The 27,189-nt window shown below is 33.1% G+C and overlaps 1 protein-coding gene across 1 annotated transcript; it reads right to left on the bottom strand.

Moving 5' to 3' along the window:
* Positions 1-782: 782 nt before the first annotated feature.
* Positions 783-27,189, bottom strand: LOC145320180 (oxidized purine nucleoside triphosphate hydrolase-like). Its single transcript, XM_080162623.1, has 6 exons — positions 27,056-27,189; positions 23,826-23,884; positions 18,380-18,464; positions 3,228-3,268; positions 1,422-1,485; positions 783-937 (listed from the first exon to the last, which is right to left on the bottom strand). Exons 1-6 carry the CDS (start codon positions 27,179-27,181, stop codon positions 866-868), a joined length of 447 nt encoding a protein of 148 aa, XP_080018749.1. The 5' UTR covers positions 27,182-27,189; the 3' UTR covers positions 783-865.

Genomic DNA, 27,189 nt, shown 5'->3' with positions numbered 1-27,189 from the left:
AAACATGTGCGCAGGATTAGAACAGGAGTGTGGTTCGCATAAAAACTTTACATTTTGAAAAAATGCTGGTTTGAATTGGCTGTAATTTTCAAGGAAGCTTTATAAAATCTTTAGTGGTTTTGGAATATTTTTCTTTCCTCCCCATCCAACCCCTAGAGGCAAAGAGCGTAGCAACTAGTACAAATACGTTAATAAAGTCGACCTTTTAACACTTGTGATGCAAGACTTAGATTATCATCAAGGTTTACAGAGTATATTTCTGAAGAAAAAAAAGAGATTTCCTTTGATTAATAAGAAAGTTACTCTAAAGGCGGATGTTAAGCTGTTACCTACTTAAGAAATGAGAGATTATGATTATTCTGAGATTATCTGTAAATCCAGATTAAATAGAAGCCAGGATTTGATTTATCCTTTATTTTGTTATTACTCACGAATAGTATGTATAACACATGCTATATTTAGTGGCTATGCACCTAGCATCTTTCTGGAGGCATCTTTACTGGAATAAAAAGTAGGATAAACATGTGTCTAAATAGTTTCCCTGAAATGAATAACTCGCTTGCTTTATTGGTTAGTGTGAATCTAACTTAGATACCTTGGTACTGTATATTATGGCCTCTAGGAGCTTGGCCCAAAATAGTGGGCGGGTAGTCCTCTCTATGCATTTTATTTAATTGAAAAAAATTATGGGGGGGAATATTGGCTGTCTAAACATAAACTTGAAGATTGTTGAATCATTTTGATTGTTAAGCTGTCTATTTAACTTATTAAAACCTCTCAAAGTGTGTTTCTTAAACCTATAGGTTTCTAATTGTCTATTATATGTTTATTTATCTACCTATCAGTCCATTTATGAAAGATAATGTTAAAGAATATTTTCCTGCAGCATATGCGGATACCATTCTACGTCATCAACCCACATACTATCAAATGGAATCTGAAGAAAAAAATTATTATCTTTTGTATTGATTTCTACCAACTTTTCTATTTAATAGAAGCGGCGGAAAAAAGAGTAAAAAATCAAATAAATGGTATCATGGCATACAAATAAGACTGTAGTAGAATGTAATTAATGCACACAAAAAAATAATATTTATATCGAGCCTTGTGTGTATCTCTTATAGCAGTAAATTTAAAAAATCGCGAAAACAAAATTCATGGTATACTAAATTGAAAAAAAGACCGCACTTTAAAATACCATGCCCTGCTATTCCCTTTAGTTCCAATATTTTTGGCTTTAGTTTACCTCTTTTTAATATCATTCTAATCTAAAACTCAGATGTTTCGGTACGTTCACAATTTATCCTTAACAATACAGAGACCATTAGGTTTGTTTGCTCTGGCTCTAGCTAAAATAATATTTGATTTGAGCGCTACTTATGGACACAATTGACCTTGTACATTTTATCTAATACATTAACCTCAGATTCTTCAAACCATTTGGGAGCCATCTCTTCGCTCTCTGTTAATTCTCCAGTAAATTCTCTGATTTAAAAATCTTTGTTAGAAATCATTCAACGAATAAAATTTCTTTTTATTTAGTTTTGCCTTAAACCTTTTGGGTAAAAACATATTGTTTAATTTTTTACGAATTTGTACAGAAAACAAGGATGACAACATCCATACGTAGCGAAGCACAAAATTTTGTGGATGGGACTGACCGTCATAGTTGTTTCTTCAAACGACGTGAAATTTAATTTTGATATCTTTAACTGAAAAATTTTTGAAAATCGGACTAAAAACACCAAAGATATGTGGGAAAATGTAAAAAATATAAAAATAGCCAGAAACCTGCAAAAAGGCAGTCTGACCGTCATTATTGTTTTCTCCAAACGACGGAAAATTTAATTTTGATATTTTTAACTGAAAAAATTTTGAAAATCGGACTAAAAACACCAAAGATATGGGGGAAAATGTAAAAAATATAAAATAGCCAAAAACCTGCAAAAAGGCAGTCTAACTGTCATAGTTGTTTTCTTCAAACAATGTGAAATTTGATTTTGATATGTATAACTGAAAAAATTTTGAAAATCGGATCATAAACACCAAAGATATGGGAGAAAATGTAAAAAATATAAAAATAGCCAAAAACCTGCAAAAAGGCAGTCTGACCGTCATTATTGTTTTCTCCAAACGACGGAAAATTTAATTTTGATATCTTTAACTGAAAAAATTTTGAAAATCGGACCATAAACACCAAAGATATGGGGGAAAATGTGCAAAATTAAAAAAATAGCCTAAAACCTGCTAAAAAGCCGCCCGACCGCCATTGATGTTTTATAGTTAATTGTGCTCCTTAATGATGGGAATGTTGTCAAAAAATTTCAGAATCCTATCTTTTATAGGAGCTGAGTAAATCCCATTTCCCCCATAGCGTTACGGACTGACGGACGGACGGACTGACTGAAAATGGGCGAAAAGGGTTTTTTTAGACCTTTTTTGGTCTATTTTGATGTAGAAACTAACATGTAATTGTTTTTATTAGGTTTTTTCCTTTGAATACACTGTGTCTATACACATGAACATTATTTAAGATGATTCAGCAAGTAGGGGACCGATCCCAGCGGGCTAGGTGGGTGGCTCGCAGGAGTAAAGTGCATTTTTTCTAAAGTTTGTATGTCATATTTCAAATATAGGTTTTTAAAGTTTACGATTATTTTAAATTGAAAGTGAGTTTTTACATCAAATTACACCAAAACAGGCCTAAAAATTCCATTTCCGCAGGGTTTTCTTACCTTACCTTAAAATGGAAAATTTATAATTTTTTTCATTTAGATGTAGTATCTATAGGACTAGGATTATGTACCAAGTTTCAAGTGTCTAGCTCAATATTTAGACTATTTTGCTCACGGTTTACTTTTAAATGTCATTACGCCCCCCCCCCCTTTAAGATCATTAAAAACAAGACTCGGTAGCTGCATCTGAGCTTCCCTAAAGCCAAGCGGTTTGTTTCGGCTTTAGCTATGCCAAAGTATAAGCCTTGTAAAAAGACGGTCAGAAAGGCAACGCCAAAGATGACTTTAAGTGGGTGAGGCTTGAGATGCCTGCCACTGAGATGGGCTTTGGCTGAATGAGGGTTAGGGTGGCTGCGGCTGAACCTAGTTTGAAATTTAATAGCTAAGGCTAAGTTCGGTTTAATGCTACAGCTGATTGTTATTAGGTAGCTTATAAAAGTTAAGCGAATAAATGCGGCTGCCAAGCTTAGATTAAAAAGAATAAAATAATACCTTGTTTGAAAAACATGAATTTCTAACATCTTTTCAAAATCCTAAAAAAGAATAAGATAATTACATAATTGATGTTACTTACAAAATATGTATTTAACCTTTTAATTTAATAATTTAAAAAAAAAAAATTCTCATCTCTTTTGAGTTTACAAAAAATATTTATTATAAAGGAACGTTGAAGCAACTCAACTGAAATTTCAAATTGACTGATAAAAAATAGGCAAACCAAAAAAATTTGGAGAAATGTTTCAGAGGACCTTGGGACCTAAAAAAATAACTATAAAGCACTATTTTTGTAAATAGAACAAAGTAAAAGTTATATGTCGTTTTTCAAAAGGCCTAAAAAATTTGCAAGACAAAAATAGTACATATGAAAATCAATACAGCGTCATAATTGGGTAATTTATAATTATTATTCCTACTACTATTGTGTAAAATGCACGACTTTAATAGTTAATAGTTAAGCATGCCTTGACTCAAAACAGTCAAAGATAATTGACATTCACAGATAGCACTTGCAGACAAAAGTTATGCAAATGAATTGTTATTTGTATTAATTATGTTATGCCCCAAAATCATTAGAAATACACCAAAATAAGATATAATAGTAGATTACCTCGTACGGGCGGGATTACAGTCCAGGACCATTTCGACTTGGTGTACTGTCTAGGTCCTGGTCCAGCAATCCAGGAGAACTTAGGATGACTGTTACACACCCTTCTCTGTCCAAACACCCAAGGATATTAGGTTAAGTAACATCCAACAGACAAACAACTCTCTGTGATGCACGACCTTTGTCTGAGAAGTCCCAACTGTGCATGGTAACGAGTTGCGCCTGTTTTCGGCCAAGGTATTCCCCCTACTCTAACTATTTATGTCGCGCATCTGACATAGCAGCAGTAGGAACCATTTTTAACGTCTTTAGTTATGACGCGGTTTCGGCCCGAGATTCGAACCTATCACCTTCCCGACGACGAGAGGATGCGCTACGTGTTGAGCCACGGTCCCGGGTAGATATAATAGTATTTTCAATGTCATACATATTTGTTTTATATAATATAAGAAAGTTTCGAATAAAAAATAATAAATATGATATTTATATATATTATTGTAATATATTAAATGGGAACAAGGAGACATATTTCTATCAGATTGATTATGTCTGTCTCATAAATAGACCTTCAATCACGTCTGCAAGATATCATCTAATTACAAAAATGAGATATTGAGTTCTATAAAAATAACTTTTAATATTGGCTCCCGGATATTTCTTCATTTACTTTGATTATTAATTTCACGTGAGAACATTTATTTTGTTTCCTACATTTATATAAAGATGTTTAGAGGCCAATTGAGATAAGGGAACTGTGCAAGTGTAGTTTAGCTGTTAGGCATTTTTTTAGTTGGTATCCTTGGCTTCTGTTGAATATAGTTTTAAAAATTAAGTTTCACCAGTGCAGTGTAATGTAAAAGCAATTTCTTTGAGGAAACAGCATCAAATGTTTTGTTGAGTTTAAGGTGTAAATAAATGTGCACATCACAGCTTAAAGGTGCTTAACATCACTTGCTCTATTTTGTGTATAGTCCCCTTTATATAACTTATTATTCTTGACCGTCATAAAACTGCTATTTTAAAAGTGTAGAGTCTTATATTTAGGGTTGCAGTGTTCATAAAAAGTAAATCATATAACTTTTTTAGGCATTGTCCAATATGTTTGCAACTCTATTGATATTTCTGTAAAAGCAAGGTAGAGTTAAGAACAAGTATCAACTCTATATTTATAACCTTGTTAATTTTTGTTAACTTTGTTGATATAAAATGATAAAATTATCTTAACTTAATCAAAATTTAAATACTTTGTTAATGTACTTTTGTCCGGTACCATCAAGGACGTCCAAGAGGGGGGGGGGCTAAAGGGGTGATATCCTCCCCAAACGTACCGTAGGTTCCCCCAAAATATTTTTCATTTTACCCCCCCCCCCCTCCATCTAAAATTTACCCCTACCTTGGGGGTAACCAACTAATTAAAAGGGGGTATTTCCCCCCCCCCCCAAAAAAAACAATTTTTGGGGGGTAAATACCCCCCCCCCTCCCCCAAGTAGCTTGGACGCCCCTGGGTACCATTGTTTGATTTTTAAGTATTGCTTGTTATGGATCTTTTCATCCTTGTTTTTTATTTGTCATCAAGATGATTAAAAATAATTGATACATAAAAAATGGATAAAAAATCAAAACTGATTAAAATTAATATTATTTTTTCTTTTAATTGCCCCTCGTTATATCTGTTTTTAGAAAACTATTTAATTAGATATTAAAAAGTTTAACTTTTCTGTGAACTTTATAAGGGTTCCAAAATCTTAATCTATTTTTTTAAAAGACTCTTTAACTTATTACAACAGCAGCAAAATTTGTTTTTAACTAACTTAATAATATTTTCTTATGCTGATGTTTTATTTGCGCCATCATTAAAATGCAGGTTTGAGTGCAACTTATGCGGAATTGAAAAGACACCAGTAGAAAAATATTTTTTTTATACATGGGTACATGTTATGTACAAGAATATGCATAAAGCATGCATATAATATACAAATACAAAATATGGATAAATTCTATTGTATATTATGTTTTTTTCTTGTTACTATTAAAAACGTTTAAAATTGTTTATGAAGATTGGCTGTCTGTATTTCCGTTTTGGTACGACGAAAATGAATATCTTTAGAAGGTCACAACCTTTTTTGTTTTGTTGTTTTAATATTAATTAAAACTATCGGATATTTTTTTCGTCCGCCTGTTTGTCTATAATGACATTGGAATTTATTTATGTTTTAATCCTTGATTTAAAAAAATTGTGCACAAATTGAAGTAACTAAAGTATAACTAAATTTTTACATTAAACATTTATGATCGATCATCGCACAAAATACTGCCATACTCCGGGAAAAAATGCCAGGGTATAAGTCCAATGTCAATATGCCCAATAATTTTTTTTGACAATACCCTTCTTTACAAAGTCGATTAATTGATTAACATTTAAAGAATTTTCTCATTTTACCGAATAAAAAACTTTTGTCTATAGGTATATTTGTTAAAGCGTATTGATTTACTGTAAATGCATTTAGATAAAGAATATACTTAAACCCAAATAAAAACTCTGTTTTCCTGCTGATACAAATAAAAAAAGAAAGAAGCCAACACAAGTTTGATTTTAGGAAATAAAGTGTTAGTTTTCCTGTTGTTAAAAGCAAAGCATTTCTACATATGTCGTATGTCTGTTTGTAAGTTTATCCATATTGTAAATTTAGGCAGGTTATACTCGCTCTATCGTTTTCATAACTTACAGATTCATTTCTAAAGGGTATGCAAAAAAAATGCGGACATTTTTAAAATTTAGATTGCGCGGCTTGTGTTAATAGTAGAAAAACGTTATGCATATCATTAGAACCCTGAACCGCTATGAAGTCTATTTTTTGGAAATATAAAAACGATTCCTGTGCTACGCATAGTTTAGGAGCGATGTGGTAAAATGTCCCAACTGCCTTAAAACTTGACTTGCGAGTAAATCATTAAAGATTAAATAGATAAAAAAAATGTACCTTTTTGAATTCAAATTGCGCGGCTTGTGTTAATAGTAGAACAACGTTATGCATATCGTTAGAACCGTTAGGAAGTCTACTTTTGGGAAATATAAAAACGATTCCTCTGCTACGTATAGTTTAGGAGCTACGTAGTAGAATGTCCCAACTGACTTAAAACCTGACTTGCGAGTAAGTCATTAAAGATAAAAAAAGGGTGTGCAAAAATGCGGACATTTTTAAAATTCAAACTGCTCGGCTTGTGTGAATAGTAGAAAAATGCTATGTATATCGTTAGAACCGCCATAAGCTCTATTTTTTGGAAATATAAGTACGATTTTTGTGCTATTTTAAGTTTTGAAGCTGTATTGATAAATGTGAGAAAAGTGGAAATTTTTTTTTTGAGTTTTAAGTCAGTTGGGACATTCTACCACATAGCTCATAAATTATACGTAGCACATGAATGGTTCTTATATTTCTAAAAAAAATAGAGTTTATAGCAATTCCATAGGAACGCAAAACATTTTTCTACCATTAACACAAGCCGAGCAATTATAATTTTAAAAATGTACGTACCTATGTTATTTGAATACCCTTTAATTTAATCTTTAATGATTTACTCGCAAGTCAAGTTTTAAGCCAGTTGGGACATTTTACCACATAGCTCCTAAACTATACGAAGCACAGGAATCGTTTTTATATTTCCATAAAATAAACTTCATAGCGGTTCCAATGATATGCATAACGTTTTTCTACTATTAACACAAGCCGCGCAATTTAAATTTTAAAAATGTCCGCATAATATAATATACACCTTTTAAAATAAGGAATTAAATATCTTTATTTTCTAATGCAAAAAGTAACAAAAATAAAATAATTGTACTCTGTCAACAACAAAAAATATTGGAATTAGATATTTAAACACAAAACCTAATTATTAAATAATGAAAGGGGGTAAAGTCAAATTTGCACCTATTGAAATAAAACACAGTCAACCCAAAAAATTTAAGCACTCGGATTTGGCATTGCAGGTGCTTTAATAAAGTATTATTATACTACTTTCTTCGCCCCTAGCAACTGAGGATGGTTGTGGGAGGTCATGAAAAAAGCCTTAAACTACCCGAAGCATGGAATGATTTGAGACCAAATAATTTTTTTCTTCTAAAACGGCGCTTTTAAGTGCACTTAAAAGTTAAATATGTAAAATCTAAGACGTCGACCTCCTTTAAAATAACAATATAAATTAATTTCAGCATTTTAGACTTCATAACAGTGTTTGATTAACTTGATTTAGAAAAAAAATCATGTTTAAGATTCACTTGAGGAATGTTTTTTGACTTTTCCAGTTGTTAAGCCAAGAATAATTTGATTCTAGTTTAGTCAGACAAATATTATATAACTGTCAACATTTCCTAAAATCAAAAGAGAAAATTTTAAAGAAACAATTTGTTGAATGTTAACACATGAAAAGAAATAGTTTGTTTTGTCTGGATTTAGCTCTTTAAAGGATTTTATACGTTGATTCTTATCATTGATTTTTAATTATTTATATATGTGTTTGTGCTATTTCTAAACTATTATGTGTTTTCTAAAATCATTTGTCATCTTGATCCATAGTTTCCTGGGATCTGAAGTGATAAGATAATGGACATTTAAACTAAGCAAAATTTCCACTTCCGTAGATTAATATTAAAAGTTGTGGTGTCCAACAATTTTAAAATGTACCCACAGTTTTTAAGCCAATAAATAGAAGAACGTGGTATGAGACTTTGGGTACCAGTTTAATTTACAGCTCGATGTCCCTTCCATCCCTGGTATTTCAAACTTTGCATGATAATTCCTATAGCAATTAGGTACTACTTAAAAAGCGAAGCAATATATAAGCGTTACCAAAAAGTACGTACGTAAATTTTAAAGATGATGATTTTAACTTATTTAACAACAAATTTTTATGTGATAAAATTATCCGATTTGTCTGATTTTTGGAATACTGATTCCTAGGACAACAAAGTACATTTTAGAGCGAAGCATCTCTATAATCAAGTCCAAAAAATGTAAATATGTCCTTAAAAAATAACATGTATTTAAGCAGTTTTTAAACAGTTTTACTTACAATTTTGACTCGTTCGACTTTTATAAAAAAAATTATATTCTGATTAATCAGTTCTGACACTCTACAAGTGTTATTGTTTGTTTGTCCTACCGTTTTAGAGCTTCGCTTTTATGGATTTTGTCATCCTTATTATTGTAGTACCTAACATTTGACAATATAAAAAGGGAAGGCCGGGGGGAGGGGGTAAATGAGATTTGTATCTTTAACAACTGCTAAGGAAGACACGTGCATACAGTTTCTTACAATTAAAAAGTAGGAAATGTATTGTAAAGTAGATTCGCTACATAAAAAGCAATAAACCATGTTATAAAATGTGTGTTCACAAGCTGTATATAATATACTAGCGGCTTCGCCCCTAGCCTCTAGGGGCTTTGCCCCAAAAGGTTTGATCAAACCAATTTTTTCGTATTTTAGATTTAAAAAAAAAAATGGGGGGGGATTTTTTTTTGGAGGGAGGAGGTAGTCGACCCCACTATTTTTATTTTAGTTTTAAAAAGAATTTTTTTTTTTTTTTTGGGGGGGGGGGTATTTTTCATTTTGGGGGGGGATGGGGGTGTCCCACCCCCCAAGAAAATAGTTATAAACCTTCCCGGGACCTATGAGGAGCTACCCTGTAAGGGAGAACCCGATCGGTTCAGCGGTTAGCGAGATCCTTCGCTACAAACAAACAAACAGACAGACAAACAGACAGACAGACAAACAAACAGACAGACATCGTTCTACTTTGTATTATAGATATGCATGAGAAACAAGACCGAAAACGGCCACAACTGGCATAGATGCAATAATAATCATATAAACAACTGTAATACAATGAAAAGTTCAAAATTTACAAAATGAAATATGCCATACATACACAAAAAAATTCTTGCAGAATGGAGGAACAAAGTTTTTTATAACATACTTTGCGTGTTAAAAATGATGAAAATATTCAAACAAATAATTCCCATCAGAGCAACCATAAATCTTGTGGACAAATATGTTTGGAATTTTTCACAATTCTTCCAATCTTGCAGCAAATGGATCAATTAGGATTCTGATTTCATCACAAAATTCCTTATTTTATAAACTATTTTGCCAGTAGAAAAAGTACAAACTCTGTAAAGAGAAAAAAATGATAAAGTTTTCTTGTTTTTGACTAATAGACATTGGAAATCATATCTTATTCTAAGAGATTCTTTATCTTTACAAGTAAAAACAAGTACAACAGCAATCATAAAACGAAGCCACGATAGGCATATTCTTTGGAACCAGGGATCCAAAGGGATAAGACAATAGCCGATAAATTGATGTACATCCCTAATGGTGATACACAAAATTACCCCTACTGTAGATTACAATTAGTGGTTGAAACGTTTAGACACTCAATTAAATCTAAATTATAAGTCCCCAAAGTTGTTAGGACGTTATAATAAACAGACCGATGTCCCCACCCTTCCTGCCCAGGAACTCACTAATATAAATCCCAATAACGAGGCAAAGGGCGCCAATGACTAAAAATGTTTGTAGAAACATCAAAAAATGTAATTTGTACTTTATTTCTTTTTCATTCCTGGCAATGAAATATTTGGCATAAGATTTTTTTTTGCATATGAAGCAATTTTAAATAGGTCAAATTTACCAACTTTACTATGCAAGGAATGTGACCATAAAATGATCTTGTTTATGAGGCTTGGTTATTTTCTATTCATGAAAAGAAATTATGGATTTTTTCTATTGTTGGAATTTGTATGTGATTGTGTGATTCTTTGCATCCCTAAAGAAAGGTTCAGCCGCAGACTACTATCACAGTATCGGCTTTTTTAAAAATCAGTAAGTTGTAAACAGTACCTAATAATTACATTTGTTTGTGACTAAAAGCAGAAGCTGCACTTATCTCAAAAAAGTTTGGAAATAGTCCCTTTCGTGGCAACGCCCCTTAAGGGGCGATTCGTCGTATTTTTAAAATTACTTTTTATTGGTTAGGTTAGGTTATATTGGGTTAGGTGATTGCCCCATAGGGTTAGGCAATTGGTCCCGCAGGGGCTAGAAATAGAAGAAAACCTACTGTGTAAAATACGAAGAGTCGCCCCTTAAGGTGCGTTGCCACGAAAGGGACTATACCCAAAAGTTTTATTATTCTCAAAATCTGCAGAAGAGACGCATACAAATTGGCATTTGCCCATCCATATTGTCAAAATAATACAATAAATACAATACAGGATCATAGAAAGGTCATTATCTACAGACGTCAGAGAGGAATATCTATAGACAATAAAAATTCAATATGGCGATTTTTTGGCTACTACTGTATTTTTTAATTTCATATGTTTCAGATAACATAATCATTGTATAGACAGAATTATTGATTTTATGCATGTTTGTATGTTGCAATTGTTATCAACGATAGGATGAAATACTTGTTATGGGATAAAGTTTTAAACGGCCAGTAAATCATGTGGTAAATTATCTTTTTTATTGATGAAAAATCTTTACTACTCTGAATTATTTACTTTTATTGTTAGGCAAGGGCAATGCATAAAATTTTCTGATTTGATAATGATGTTGAGCGGTTTCCCTCATGTCCCATATGGATCACAAACAAGCTTTTTGAAGAAAAGAAGTATGTTCAATGGTTCATGCTTAATCTAGGTTATGTTAAGTAAGGATTTTTAAGAGAATCGCAGAGAAAGGGCAATATACCCAACCCAGGGGCTAGTAACAGATTTTTTAAAATTCATATTTTGGGGGGGATGGACTTTTTATGATTCAAATATAGGTATTAGTGAATGCTTCTAATGTTGTGTACTTGATAATGTTGAGCCAATATTTTTTCAAACCCTTGCCAACAATTCAACATTTGTCCTAACAAGCAGAGAAAGGGATAAGTTATAAAAAAAAATATTTTTAAAAGTTGAATTTTAGTTGGTTTCATTACATTGATCACTCTCAAATGTGTCTCCTATTTTCTTTATCTTTTATATATGCAAAGGAGTTTCTAGCTATTTGGTTAAAAAGTAAGATTGAGTGAGCAGCAAGTGCAAACATTTAAGTTGATGGGTTCGAATCTAGGCACACACCGCATACTAATTAAAAGCATCTAAAGTCGTATCTAAAGCTGCTATGTCAGATGAGATACCTACTCACTTCATAGTATGAGTAAGGGACCACGCATTGCCATGTACAGTTAGGACTTCTTGAAAAAAGTCGTGATGGGGTAATGAAACACACATCTTGCAACATATGTTAGTATATGTATATCATTTTTAATGTTTAAACATTCATACACTTTGTCATCAACAGCAACAAAAGAAGTATTTAGAACCTTTTCTAAAGTAAACAATAAATACATTTGGCAGTTATAATCATCATCATCATTGCCTTTTAGTTCTCGGCAGAACGTAGGCCATGCACAATGGTTCTCCAATCTTCCTTTTTTTGGGCACGTTTTGAGGCATTGCTGAAAGATGGAATTTTCTTTTCTTTCAGTTCACTTAAGAGTTCCCTCCTCCAGGTTGTTTTTGGTCTACCTGGTTTCCTCTTTCCTACGTGGGGGTTCCAAGTCAAGGCTTGATTGGTTATATCATCATGCCCTTTCCTTAGAGTGTGCCCCAGCCATCTCCATTTTCTCTGTTTTATTGTCAGTTTAATGTCTGACATATCACTGCGCTCTAGAAGCTCAGCATTTGTGATCTTATTAGGCCAAAAGATCTTGTGGATTCTCCTTAGACATTTATTGACATATGTCTGTAGCTTGGAGACCACTGCTGTGTTTAGGAACCAAGTTTCAGCCCCATACAGCAAAACAGAGAGAACATTTGACTTGAACAGTCTTAACTTGGTCTTTATGGAGATGTTGTTGGAATTCCAAATTTTGTTCAGGCTGGCAAAGGCTGTCCTAGATTTGTTAATTCTAGCTTTAACATCTGTTAAAGTGCCTCCAGCTTCATCAATTTTACTTCCAAGATACTCAAAACAATCTACATCCTCAAGAATTTGGTCTCCAATAGTAATTGGTTCTTGGGAATTTGCATTTAATCTGAGTATTTTAGTTTTAGGAACATTTATTTCTAGTCCAATTTTCTTGGAGGTTTCAGCTATCCTGTTAGTCCTTCTTTGCATTTGACTTCTATTGCTTGTTAACAAAGCGATATCATCAGCAAAGTCCAGATCTCCTAAATATTTGGGATTGCCAAATAGCTCCCAGCGAATGCCATCATTACTTTCACAGTTCTTCATGATCCAGTCAATGGCAAGGAGGAAAAGGAAGGGAGAAAGAAGGCATCCTTGTCTGACGCCTGTTACAATCTCAAAAAAGGTTGATAGTTTACCTTTATACATTACATTTCCACCTCCTTTGTGATAGATAGCTTTAATGATATTGATTATCTTTTCTGGAATGCCATAGTGTCGGCAGATTTTCCAGAGAGATCTTCTGTCTAAAGAATCAAATGCTTTTTTGTAGTCAATGAAGTTTACAAAAAGCTCAGAGTTCCATTCCTTGGATTGCTCTATGATGATTCTTAGAGAGGTTATCTGATCAATAGTGGAACGGTTTGGTCTAAATCCAGCCTGATTAGGTCTTAGCTTTTCATTAACCTTCTTCTTTATTCTATTAAGAAGAATCTTACTAAGGATACGGCCAGGTACTGAAAGGAGCATTATCCCTCTGTAGTTTCCACATTGGGTCAAGTCTCCTTTTTTGGCTAGTATTGAGATATGTCCATTCTTCCAGTCCTCTGGGCATAACTCATCATTCCATATCTTTGTGATCAGAGGTAGGAATGCCTCAGCAGATGTATCTAGGTCTGCTTTTATGACCTCAGCTGGTATGTTATCAGGTCCAGCGGCCTTGTTATTTTTCAAACTTTTAATGGCCTCCTTGATTTCCAATAGATTTGGCGCTCGACAGTCAATGTCAAGTGCATCTGAGGGTGGAATCTCAGTTTCTTCCTCTGGAACTGGAAGATTCAGCAGTTCAGTGAAGTGCTCTGCCCATCTATTTAGAATATCTTCATCAGTTTTAAGGAGTGAACCATCCTTGTCCCTGATGTGTGATCCTGATTTGTGTACTTTACCTGCAATGCTCTTAGTAATCTCATAGACATCTTTCATTCTATTTTGATTAGCAGCATTTTCTGCTTGCATAGCAAGGTTTTCCAAGTGTTCTTTTTTGTCAATTCTGACACTTCTTTGGATTTCCCTGCTGAGCATCTTATACAGGTCTTTATCTTCTGGAGAGTTTCTGGAGAGTGTCTTTTGTCTTACCTCTCTTCTTTGATCCATGAGATCAATGGATCTTTGAGTGATCCACGGCTTTTGGTTAGCCTTTTTGAAACCTAATTTTTCTTGGCTAGTATCATTATAAACTTTTTTGATACCTTGCCAAATATCTTCAACTCCATCATCCTCTTGAAGAGTCAACAACTCAAATCTGTTCTTTAGAGTGAGCTTAAACTCTTGTAGCTTTTCAGAGTTTTGAAGGGTTGTTAAGTTATACTTTTTCCTGGGGTTAGGCTTTGTGTCCTGCTTTTTAAATCTAAGCCGAACTTTAGAAGATAGAAGATAATGGTCTGAATTAACATCAGGTCCTCTTTCAACCCTGACATCAAGGAGAGAACCTTTAAAACGTCTAGATATACAGATGTGATCTATCTGATTAAAGGTTCTTTGATCTGGTGATCTCCAGGTGGCAGTATGAATCTTCTTGTGTTTAAAGATGGTTCCACCAATGACAAGTTTGTTTTCAGTACAAAAACTTACAAGTCTATCACCATTGTCATTATCCTTGCCATTACTTAAGCCTAGGCCATATCTGCCCATAACTTCTTCTAAATTCTCATTATTACTCCCCACTTGAGCATTGAAATCTCCTAGGAGCATGGTCAGGTCCTTTTCTTTATGACAATTCTTAAATACAGAGTCAAGCTGGTCATAAAATTCGTTTTTGACCTCTGTATCTGCTTGTTCTGTAGGAGCATATGCTACTATTATTCTCAGATTGATGTTTTTATCTGAGGATTTGAAGTAAGCCTCCATGATTCTTGGACCATGGGGTTGCCAACTGATCATGGCCTGCTCTGCTTGCTTGGTCAGCATAAGAGCCACCCCTTGGTTATGTCCTAGATCCTCATTCATATGGCCTGAGTAAAGTATTTTCAAGCCAGAATGATGTTTAAACTCTCCATTATTTGTCCACCTTGATTCGGTGATAGCCAGGATATCAACCTTGGCTTTAAGCATTTCTCGGCAAATGTTTTCTGTCTGGCCTGACTGAAACATTGTCCGAACATTCCAGGTGCAAATTTTTGCTGGTCTGCGGGAATTCAGAATCATCCGCCTGACTGGTCCTTTAGCGGTTTCCCAGCCAAACATCATATTGTTGTTTCCAACCTCTACTTCGTTCCCGAGCCCAAAGTTAAATTGGTCTTTACTTTGTGCAGATTGAACTTGAAAAAAGTCGTGATGGGGTAATGAAACACACATCTTGCAACATATGTTAGTATATGTATATCATTTTTAATGTTTAAACATTCATACACTTTGTCATCAACAGCAACAAAAAAAGTATTTAGAACCTTTTCTAAAGTAAACAATAAATACATTTGGCAGTTATAATGGTAGGGCTAATTAGTTTGTTTCTTACAAGAAGTTTTGACAAACCTAAATATACATATGTATTAATTCCTTTAGTGGCTAACTATTTTGGTTAAACAAAAAATATCAGAGGCTAAAAGTCATCTAATTCAAAAGAGGTTAAATTTACATCTATCTTTATGCCTAAAACATCTCCTTTTGATTCTAGCTTCTAAATATTTAACCTTTCAGTGATCTTAAGGGGCAATGCCATAGACTACAAATATGTGTGTAGTGTGTACTCCCTCCTCCTTAAAAAATTAGATTACCCCTAAATACGATTAAAATTACGAGTGGAAAAGCTTGGACACTATTGGTTTGTACAAACAAATCAAAATTTTGAAAACTTAGGAATTTAGGAGTCATTATAACTTAGAGTCCAAACATTGCCTCACTGAAACTTCCTCAAAAATTTAACTTCGCCCAATGCTTCTAATGGCTTTGAACCTATACAAAGAGTTAATCATTTACCATCATATGACCAATACAAAGCTATGATGATAAACAAAACACATATGGTGCAAAGATCCTTTGGTTTAAGTATTAACCTAAAATTTAAGTTTGTATAATTATCCGAACATGCTACAGATACAGCCAATATTTAAGTGTTAATAGCAAAGTAAATACTATAATATTTGTATTGGTAAAGCAAAAAAGCATATTGATACTTGTGTAATAATGATAATACAGTTAGATAAGCGAATTGATTGAAATATAAACCTCTCTGTCAGGTAAAATTCAAATAGGCACTGGTACTTCGACCATCTATAAAAGTAAATAACAAATCATTGTTATACGAATTTAAAACTAAAATTACTTTTCTTCCAAAGTCTAAAAAAGAAATAAGAATTTTTTAAAACATAGTTTTTTCTCTCACAAATTTAGAACTGTAATAAATAGATGGCGTTATCCTGTTACAAAATTTTTTATCAATTTGAAAATTTGAGTACCCCCCCCCCCCCGACAGTCTGGATAGTCTGCGGGAGGAGGAAAAGATTTGGACACAGGAAAAAGGCAAGCTTCAATTTAATTCAATAACGTGTCCGTGCACAGCACGTCCACAGCACGGACACGTTATTGAATTAAATTGAAGCTTGCCTTTTTCCTGTGTCCACAACTTGATGTCGGGGTACTCTAATTTTCTAAATTTCAAAAACTATTTTAGGTTAGGTTATAGGCTAGGGAGCCGAGCGCTGCGGCCACGGATGTTCGTTGTCTGGGGTACTTTAATTTTCTAAATTTCAAAAAACTATTTTAGGTTAGGTTAGGTTAGGTTATAGGCTAGGGAGCCGAGCGCTGCGGCCACGGATGTTCGTTGTCTGGGGTACTTTAATTTTCTAAATTTCAAAAAACTATTTTAGGTTAGGTTAGGTTAGGTTATAGGCTAGGGAGCCGAGCGCTGCGGCCACGGATGTTCGTTGTGTGGGGTACTTTAATTTTCTAAATTTCAAAAAACTATTTTAGGTTAGGTTAGGTTAGGTTATAGGCTAGGGAGCCGAGCGCTGCGGCCACAGATGTTCGTTGTCGGGGGTACTTTAATTTTCTAAATTTCAAAAAACTATTTTAGGTTAGGTTAGGTTAGGTTATAGGCTAGGGAGCCGAGCGCTGCGGCCACAGATGTTCGTTGTCGGGGGTACTTTAATTTTCTAAATTTCAAAAAACTATTTTAGGTTAGGCTATTTCTTTTAAATATTGCTACGCAACCCACAAATAAAATTGTTCTTGCTAAAAATATGCGGACGAGAGGGAGAACATAAAGGGGACTGGGAAAAGGGGGTTGTTGGTCAGATGGGAGAGGAAAGGGGTAAACAATACAGTAAAAAAACGCGGACACGGAGCGGACGAGAGGGAGAACATAAAGGGGGCGGGGATAAGGGGGTTGTTGGTCAGATGGGAGGGGAAAGGGGTAAACAATACAGTAAGAATTCTGTATATAAATAGACTGAAAGCTTGAAGCTGTTTGCTAGTCGACTGCCTTGTAGCGAGGGACTGAGATCCTAAACTGGTTGGCATGGTTGACTAAGGAGGCAAGGCAAGGCTCGTGTCTCGCCTTATATACCCTCCCTCCCTTCCTCCTGTCCAACCTAATAATAGTTTACTTAAATTATTATTTTGTTGTCGGGGGGGGGGGGGGTACTCAAATTTTCGAAATCGCTAAAAATAATACTAAGAGGAATCTACCAAATAGATGTATCAAACTCTCCAACAGCACAGAGATCCAATCATGTATCTTATTGTTATAGAAACGTCATTAAATGTATGAAGTAACTGTTCTATCTATTTTTAGTTGTTACCAAATGATAAATAAAAAATACTCTGCATACAACATATAATTTCCTCTAATCATGTTTTTTATGTAACCTAATATGTAAGTTTTATTTAAGAAATATCCATTTTTTACTGTTGTACCACCCAAAAGTCTATCTGATCCTTAATTTGAAAGATATATGAATTTGTATGCATTCTTTAGATTAGGGTAGTTATAAGGTTAAAAGCCTCACAGGGCTAGACTCAAATTCAATTAGAGGGAGGGTGTTAAAGGTGTTTCACTGGCGCTAAAAGTAATGCAAACGATCTATTTGAACTCCCTTAGGCTAGCAAAAAATATTTCCTAAATAATTTCACTATTGCTTTAGCTGTGCAATAAAGCAACTATCATTCAATAAAATTTGCAAAAAAATCTTGCAGCAAAATTTTTATTTGTCATTAAATTCAAGTTAGATTTTTCATATATTTGTATGTTGGTGTAGGAAAATTTATCTTAGTGAAACGATCAACAGTCAGACAGTTGACAAAGTTATCCTAGATAAATAATATATGATTAGCTGTTTAAATTTATAAAATTTCTTACCGGCAGTACTTGGAGAATGACAGCATTTTCCGTGAGATTTGATTTTTCTACAACTAACCCAGTTTCTTCTTTCACTTCTCTGACAATATTTACACTATATTTTTTACTTGCGGCTACGCCCCTAGAAGCTTCTAGGGTTACTTAATTTTTTTTTGAGGGGGTGTCAACCCTCCCCCATATTTTAATTTTAAGAGAAAGAAATATTTTTTTGCGGGGAAGGTAAAATTTTTTTCTAGGGGCGATTACTCTTTGGAGTATAGTGAAACCCACCTCCAAAATAGTTATAAACCTTTCCTGGACCTATAAAAAGCTTCACTCTAAAAAGAACCATATTGGTTTAACGATTAGCTAGATCCTTCGATACAGATACTTTACAATATAGTATTGAAATATTCAACTTCTTTTGTACACAAGAGGTAGAAACTAGAATCTCTATCTCGCTGACATTCTATATTAGGTTCTTTATTACAGAGAAAAGACCTAAGAAAGTTATTAATAAGTTGTATTAAAGCGCCTAGATACGTGAGCCACTAATATTTGAATAAATAGCAAACCCCAATGGTTGAGTGTTGTAGCATTCCGAAGCTCTCTATTCCCTAACAAATTCCAAGGTCGTGCCCTGTCTAGCATAAAAACATGACATGGCCTTTTTTGCGGTAGAGCTAGGCCTGTGCATTTTGTCATGTTTGAGTACAAAAACCTGGCAATAGAAAGTAATAAAAAATTTTAAAACTGATATTTTTAAAAGGGGGGTAGGACGATGTGGAACCGTTAAGAAACGACGGCGAAACCGCCGCTCCCGCCGAAAACAGCCGTCTTCTGCCAAAATTATATTTTTGCCTTTTCTCGCCCAATTAAGACAATTTTGAATCATTTAAAAAAAACTTTTTTATTCTAAAACACAATTTCTCTATATTTGCAATTGGCATAATTATAAAATGAAAATGTAAGGGAAATTTCATGAAAAAAAATAAGTTTGTCTCAGATGATTCGAAATTATCTGAATTGGCGAGGAAAGGCAAAAAAATTCGCCAGGAAACGGCGATTTTCTGTGAAAGCGGCAGTTCCGCCGTCATTTCTTTACAGTTCCATATTATACATCTTAATAGCTACCACCTTGACATATTTCAGTGCTGCAACTGTTTTTGTAATTGAGTTTCTTTGAATTTTAGTTTTGGTTTCTTAAGGTGTTAAATCCGCCCTTCCTTGTTTAAAGTATTAAATTTCAGTGTTATATCTTCATTTTTACATAAATGGGTAACTTATTGAAGAAGGTTATTGATTACCTATCCATAAACTGTTTCATTCTAAGGTTATGTTTCTGTACTTTATCATGGAAAATCCTGAGGTACTCTTATGTGCAATGTCTAAAAGTTGCATGATACACAAACTATAAATCATTACATAATAATAATCACATTATCACACATGTTTGAAAGAAACATTTTTATACAGTCTTTAATAATTCATATTTTTAAATTGTTAGGTAAGTATCTAAAGAAGCATAAAAATATTGAAAGAAATACAAGGTTACAAATTTTAGTAAGATTTTTAGTAGGCAATATAATATCAGTAGGTAAGGACACTAGGTCAAGCAGTAAAGCATTATTTTAAACTCAAAGAGAAGCTGTAGAACAAATGTGCCATTGAGTTTCAGAAAATCAATCTTTCATTTGAGAAATATGAAGAGATTATGATTTGCACACCATGATCTTTGCGGACACAGCAAAAACATTTTCAATTGACAGTAATTGGATTGAATCTACACCCAGACAGGGTTGATATTTTACCAGGTTTTCCTCGTCAATGTTTATATAATTGTCTAAAAATAACATTTTAAAAGCATAGGATTAGATAGTTCCAACGCACAAAATGTTCTATTTTACTTTGCTTCCCATGTGATGGTATGAATGTAATGTCAGTGATAGGGGAACAGTGTACTGTACATAATTCTATTTGGACGGCTTTTGGGTTTTACTCTTAAAACTTTATTTCAATGCATATTTTTTTTATTTTTAAGCCCCTGATGCCATGAGATATTTGTTTTAATCTTCTTTGATTTTATTTGGTTAAGTTTTATCCATAATATAAAGTAATCAGGTTCTTTTTCTGTCTGAAGCCAAAGATCTTAGAAACTACTATTCCGAATTGATTATGCTTTTCAGGGAAGCTTTATAAATATCTTTATATTTCATGTAGTTTGCATTTAAAATAGGAATGTATAAATCATTTAGTTTTGCTTGTTCTACTCATATGTGGCCTTGTCTAATTTAAATGATTCATTAATTAGCTAATTCTAGATTAATTGTGGAATTAATTGGGGGACAAACCAATTATTTTTTTTCATAAGACTATATTGCAACAGCTATATAAGTAAAAGAAGACAGTACTCTCAGAAATAAGGTATAACCAACAAGCAAAAATAAATAATGGGTCAGATATTTTAAGAAACTGAAGAGGGCTAAAATTATCTGTTTTAAGGAATTTTATTTTTATTAGATTATTTCCCTTAAGAGTTTCGTGATTTTGTGTTTTCAAACCCCCCAATAACCAAAGTTTTTTTTAAAATACCTGTTTTAGATTAATTTTCACTCTACTTTAACTCATTATAAGTAATATTTCTTGTAATAGTAAGGGTATCATAATAAAAACAACTAATAGACTTTTTAGAACATTTTTAGTCAAATAATGGTATAAAAACTGAATTTAAATACTTTAAAGGATTTTCTATGAAAAAGAACAAATGAAGTACAGCATAAGAAAGATTATAAATACTAAGTACTGAAATTTGATGGCTTGAAAATGCATCTGGAAGCTTGTAACACCTAAAATATGTAATAAATAACAATAATAAAAAAAGAACATAAAAATTGTAAAATCTCGAGGTATTTGAATAAAACACAGTACCTAGTGGTTTTTTTTCTGACCCTGAAACATAGTCTTTTTTTCCTTTTTATATGTAGTCAGCTACAGCTGTCCAGTAGACCTGATTAGTTTTGCTAAATCAGCTTACTTAATTTATCTTGGAAAAGAATAATGTTTCATAATTCACTTATCTAACAATTTCCCATGAAAAAATAATATAAACGATCTTATCAATATTTATTAAGAACTATTTCTGAACATATGTAATGTAAATGCAGCTTGCCTTGACATAAAAATAACAAGACAAAGTGGCAGCCATAAAAATAATGTTTATTTATTGTATTTTTCTTTATCTTTCATGTCTACTGATGTGATGTCATCATTTATATATCATAAATGCTAGGAAAACAAAATAAAATGTGACAGATATCACATACAACAGTTGGCTTTCATACAGTTTTTTTACCTCTAGCCTTTATGAGCTTCGCCCCTTGAGATCTCCCTTGGAATGTTTCCCTCCTACATAGAATCATTTGTTTGTAAATTGTTTTTTTATGGGGGCTTCGACCCAGGGTGTGGTGATTTTGTTTACAATAAAAAGAAAAATTTGGTGGGGGGATTCTTTTTTTGGAGGGTAGGGGGTGTCCCAACCCTCCAGAAAATAGCCTAAAAGCATCACATGTCCAGTAGGTAAATTCGTGAAAAGTAGAACCCAATCGTTTCATAGGTTTCCGAGATCTTAAGATTCAGACAGACGGACAGATAGACATCGTTCTACTTTGTATTATAGATGGAACAAAAATATTGCTTGATTCAATAACATTTCTCAGCTGCTATTTAGTAAATATGGCTATATTTGTGTGATTCGCTTCTAATAGGTTTTGTGATTCTTGTTTTCTTAACAATTGGATAATAAATGGATAAATATATGGTCAAATGTTTTCCAATTAACAATTAGACAATGTTTGTTAGACAATTAAGTGTACCTGTATAATTATATCCTAAAGTATGTACAAATAATATGAAATACACCTATTGAAATATAGTTAGGGATTGTATGTTTGTATAAGCTCAGCAAGGGCAATTTTTTCCATATATATACAGGAAATGGAAAAATTATTAAAAATATTACTTTGATTCTTTACTAGCGGCTAAGTCTCTAGTTGTCCTTGATGGGGAGGGGGGCTAAAGTCGACCCATTCCACTTTCAATTTTAGTTTTAAAAAGAAAAAGAGGGAAAACAATTTTCTAGGGGCGGTGAGGGTGGTGGTATTCTCCTCCAAAAAGTAATAAACCTTTCCAGGACCTATAAGAAGCCAACTTATAAAGAAAAACCATATCGGTTCAACGGTTAGCGAGATCCTTTGGTACAGACAGACAGACACAGATCCTTCACTTGTATATAAGGATTAAACTTAGATTTGAATACATATGGTGTCTTAACTATTTAATTGAAGGAAAAATAATATGTTTTTTTTGCGTAAGAAAATTTCGTAAGAGAGGAAATGTTTTAAAAACATCTATTTTTAAACTTGGGCCCCATGTACTTGTTCACTTACATCACTTAATTTCGAGGAAATGTCAATCTTAACTTTTCCCTACTTTTAAAATTAAGATTTTCAACTCCTTTCAATGTGGATTAAACAACATTAGGAGAACCCTCAATACAGTTAAATCTAAATTATTTTTTTAAAGACAAGATGATTATACCCTAGCTACATAATAAATATAGGTATATGAAAACTTATTTTAAAGAGTCTACAATATCCATAAAAAAAATTTGTTGTGAAGGAGGATAGTATAGATTCTTATTTTATGTTTAATAGTAGACTTCATGAAAATCTATGTCAAAGACATTACCTCAACTACTTTGATTTCTGTCGCGCAGTGATTCTGATATTTCCTTTACAAGTGTCAGACAACATTATAATTTTATTTTCAAAATATTAGTCTATGTTTATTTACCTTCCAACCCACAAACCATAATTGATCTTCTACCACACCAATTAAAATCAAATTATAATTTGGAAAACATTTAGTGAGTTCCTCCAAAATAACATATTAACTGGGTTAGAAAGTGTATATTTTTAAATAATTCTCAGAAATTCTAACATGTTTGATAAAAAATATCTGAAAAGCTAGGGTTTTCCCTTCTATTTCCATTACGCCAATATATTACAATGCTTTTTTTACACATCTACATTGAATCTTATTGTTTTAATACTTGAATAGAAAGTATCGCTTTAGTATAGTAGCAGTCTATAACTTGATCCGCGACTGTGGCGTAACACGTAGCGCATCCCCTCGGTTGTCATGTCGGGAAGGTGATAGGTTCGAATCTCGGCCCGATACCACGTCAGAACTAAAGAAGTTAAAAATGATTCCTACTGCTGCTATGTCAGGTGCGCGATATAAATAGCTAGAGTAGGAGGAATGAATTGGAACAAACAGGCCCATCGTCTTACCATGCAGTTAGGCTTCTAGACCTAATCAAATGGATGGTTGTTACGAATCAACTATAACAATACTAGTAATAAAGTTAATTATAAGAAGTTTATTTGAAGTATAAATATTCCTGACAGCCGCGTCGATGATTTTCTCTCCTGGCTCAATTTTTCCTCCAAAACCATTCCATTTACCCTGAATATAAATGATTAGTAGTTCAGCTGAGAGAGAGGACAATGCGCTGTTTATTATAGTAGTCCCCAAAGTTTTAATATAACGTTTTCTTTTTTGTTAGCTTAACAACTTTGGGGACTTTATTGAATTTTGATTGGTTGGTTTATTAAGTTGGGTTTTCAAACGTTTCAACCACTTATCTACGCTACAAAAGGGGTAATTTTGAGTTTCATCTTTGGGGATGTACATTAAACTGTCGGCCTTTGCCTTATCCGTTCAGATCCCTATGTTTAGCTACGCTGTAACTATTTACATCTGCCACTTGTATATACATAGAAGTAGATGAAGACTATATTAAGTATTCCATACATCAGTGGTGGATTTATAGGCAAGATTTTTTTCATCCAAAACAGCATTAGCTTCTTGATGCTTTTCTTACTACCTAAGAAATATTTTACTAGATTTTTTAGATTTGCTCTGCAGGGAGGAAAGGAACACTATTGTGTAAAGCATTCTAGTACACAGTTTGATAATCACTGCCTAACATTCGCAGGCTTAAAATTTTCGGGGACTCGATTGGGTTGTACAAAACTTCAGTTTCCAACCTTTACAGTCAATAATTCTAATATAAAGAATTGAAAAGGTACTTTTGTTTATCATAAATGGGAGTCGTATGTAAACTTATTATAGTACATCGTTTTTCAGTCCTTAAATCCTTGCAAAAAAAAATCCTCTTTGCAAAAAAAAATATTCATCTATTTTTGAATATTAGAAACAAAAAAGACAAATAAAATTGTCCTCCCACTTGAGCAGATAAGAGCTCTTACAATTTCCATTACATCAAAATATTGTTCACTTTCACACAAATAAAGGAATATCTAATTCAGATAAAAATTTTAGATAAAAATATTACATTGTTGCGTTTAATTTTATGAAAAGAATGTCAAGCAATGTTTGTAGTCTGGGCGTATCTTTACAAAGTGTCTCAAAAATCAGCCATGTGATGTTATAAAAATGAGGAAGATGAGAGAAGTGAGAAAGAAAACCCCAACAAAAGAGATTGATAATCACTCATTTTTATGACGTCACATAGCTGATTTTTGAGACACTTTGTAAAGTTACGGTTTGGGCACATGTCTTATTTGCTTTATTTAAAAAACAAAACAAATAATTGCTTCACCTTTAAACATTTTAATCAAAATAACAATTTACCCAATTTACTGATCTTATTGAGAAAAAAAACTTCCACCAGTATTAAACTAATCTAGAAAATTCCAGATTACAATAAATTCTAATTTCTATACAAATATTATGAGAATATGTGGATATTTGTAACCATGTCAATTTTAGATGCGAATCTGCTCTTCAATTATTGTACTATGCAAGTCATCATAAGTCTATTGCTTAGACTATCTAAGAAAAAGATTTTTTAAAAGACATTAAATAAAGTCTTAAAAACAGAATCTTTACGCAGTTTTTCTTGGCGTTGTTTGTTTGGTTGCTTGGTTGTTACTACCGCGCTACAAGTTGTCCTTGTTATAGCGAGAAAAGCTCAGCTTTCCAATGTTCTTATTTATAAAGAGTGAAGCCACTCTATAAAAATGGATATAGAATATTATTGACACGGAAAAATTTAGGTTGCTAACACAGTAATATGAACCTTATTTATTGGTCAGTTTGTTCCTACAGTAGGAGGAGAAGGTATGTAGTAAAAAAGAGGGGGGGATGTGGGGTATCGTTATTTTAGCCAGCTGGAACTTCAATATAGTACATGAAAATCTCGTGCAACATCCAGGTCATTATATATCGATTTCTATAAAATATGCCTCTGAGAGTTGGATTGAAAGTTCCAAGTGTGTGTCTCACCTACATCATACCAAGGATGATGAAAATGGTTTATATTACTTGCTATGTGAAGAGCATGACGTATTATGTAAATAAAGAGGGGATTTTCTTTGCCTGTAGCAACTCAAAACACGGCCAAACATAGTCTAAGCAATCCAACATGGATTATAAGGATTTAGAAATCAAACTAGCATAAATTACTAATTGTATAACAGCTTTGCTACTCAAAATCCTCTCTAAAATATCTATGTAACTTAAAAGAATACAATTTAAATAGATAAAAGGAAGATTTGAGATAAATTGCAATCTTAGCTATTTCTATCACCAGGGAAGGAGAAGATAATACTTAATTGATTGTCATATATTGGAGGCTAAGCACCTTGGGGCACTAGAGGGAAGGGCGTTAAGTCGACCCTTATTTTATACGTTTTAAAAATGAAAATAAAAAGGGGGGCATTTTTCCGCGATATTCCGATCAAGCTTACAGCCAAATGCGCTTATTAGGTCAATCTGTTCTTAATTATAACCAAAGGCATAGTATAATTAAACGCATAGTTAAGAACAGTTTGACATAATAATCGCATTTGACTGGAAGCTTGCATCCAACTTTACGAAATATCGCTAAACAAACTTCCCTCATATTTTTCTTTTTCATTGATTAAATTCCTATTTGAAGGGTGGAGTTACTTCCCCCCAATAGTTTAAAACCTTCCCTGCACCTATAAGAAGCTGCACTGTACAAGAGAACAATATAAGAACAGAAGTTACCAAGATCTTCAGGTACGCACAGACAAACATCCTGTTACTTAGATATGAGGATACACAAATCATATCCAAAATTGAAAATAAATAATATGACAGATACTAATATAAGATTATTTTCTTCGCAAAATACCCTATCCCTGTATCCCTAAGATAAATTCACATGTTTGTAAATGTGTTTACTTTTTTATTAAAGTGGGCTATCACCCTCACATTTATTTTTAGTGGGGTCAATTTATTCATAGGGCAATATCTCTTAGGGAGAGTCCTCCCCAAAATTTATAGATTAGTCGGTCAACCAATTAACGAGATCTTAGAGAACTTACACTCAAACAAACATACACAGTCAATTTACTACTTCATAGAATGAATTTTAAGAGAAAACTTATTTTTAATTTATCGCTCTTAAACTGTTGTATAACTATCTTTAATAAACTTATTTAGTAAGAACTATGTATAGACAAGATTACAAATATCCATTGGAAGCCGAATTCTAGAAGAGAAAAAAAGCGAACTAGCCTACTTTTTATTCAGTAAATATTTAATTTTAGAAATTGCCGCTTAGAAATAGATAGATTTTCTTGCCTGTCCCAGTCCTCTTTTCTTCATGCCCAAAAGAATTTTTGTTCCTTCGCGTAGAAAGGTTAATGTTAGCACTTTATTTTCAGTTTTGGCCGCCGACTTAAAAATATTCGCCATTTTTCCTTCCATGCTTAGGT

The sequence above is a fragment of the Acartia tonsa genome, chromosome 1 (genome assembly GCF_053477335.1).
Source record: "Acartia tonsa isolate MP-2025a chromosome 1, ASM5347733v1, whole genome shotgun sequence".
Classification (NCBI taxonomy): domain Eukaryota; kingdom Metazoa; phylum Arthropoda; class Copepoda; order Calanoida; family Acartiidae; genus Acartia; species Acartia tonsa.
This window is presented reverse-complemented; position numbering and strand designations above follow the sequence as displayed.

Coding starts and splice junctions, on each gene's coding strand:
- LOC145320180 (XM_080162623.1), bottom strand. CDS start 27,181: ATGGAAGGAAAAATGGCGAATATTTTTAAGTCGGCGGCCAAAACTGAA. Junction 23,885..27,055: donor AGAAAAGAGGACTGGGACAG/GCAAGAAAATCT, acceptor ATTTATATTCAG/GGTAAATGGAATGGTTTTGG. Junction 3,269..18,379: donor TCATTCTCCAAGTACTGCCG/GTAAGAAATTTT, acceptor ATTCTTTTTTAG/GATTTTGAAAAGATGTTAGA.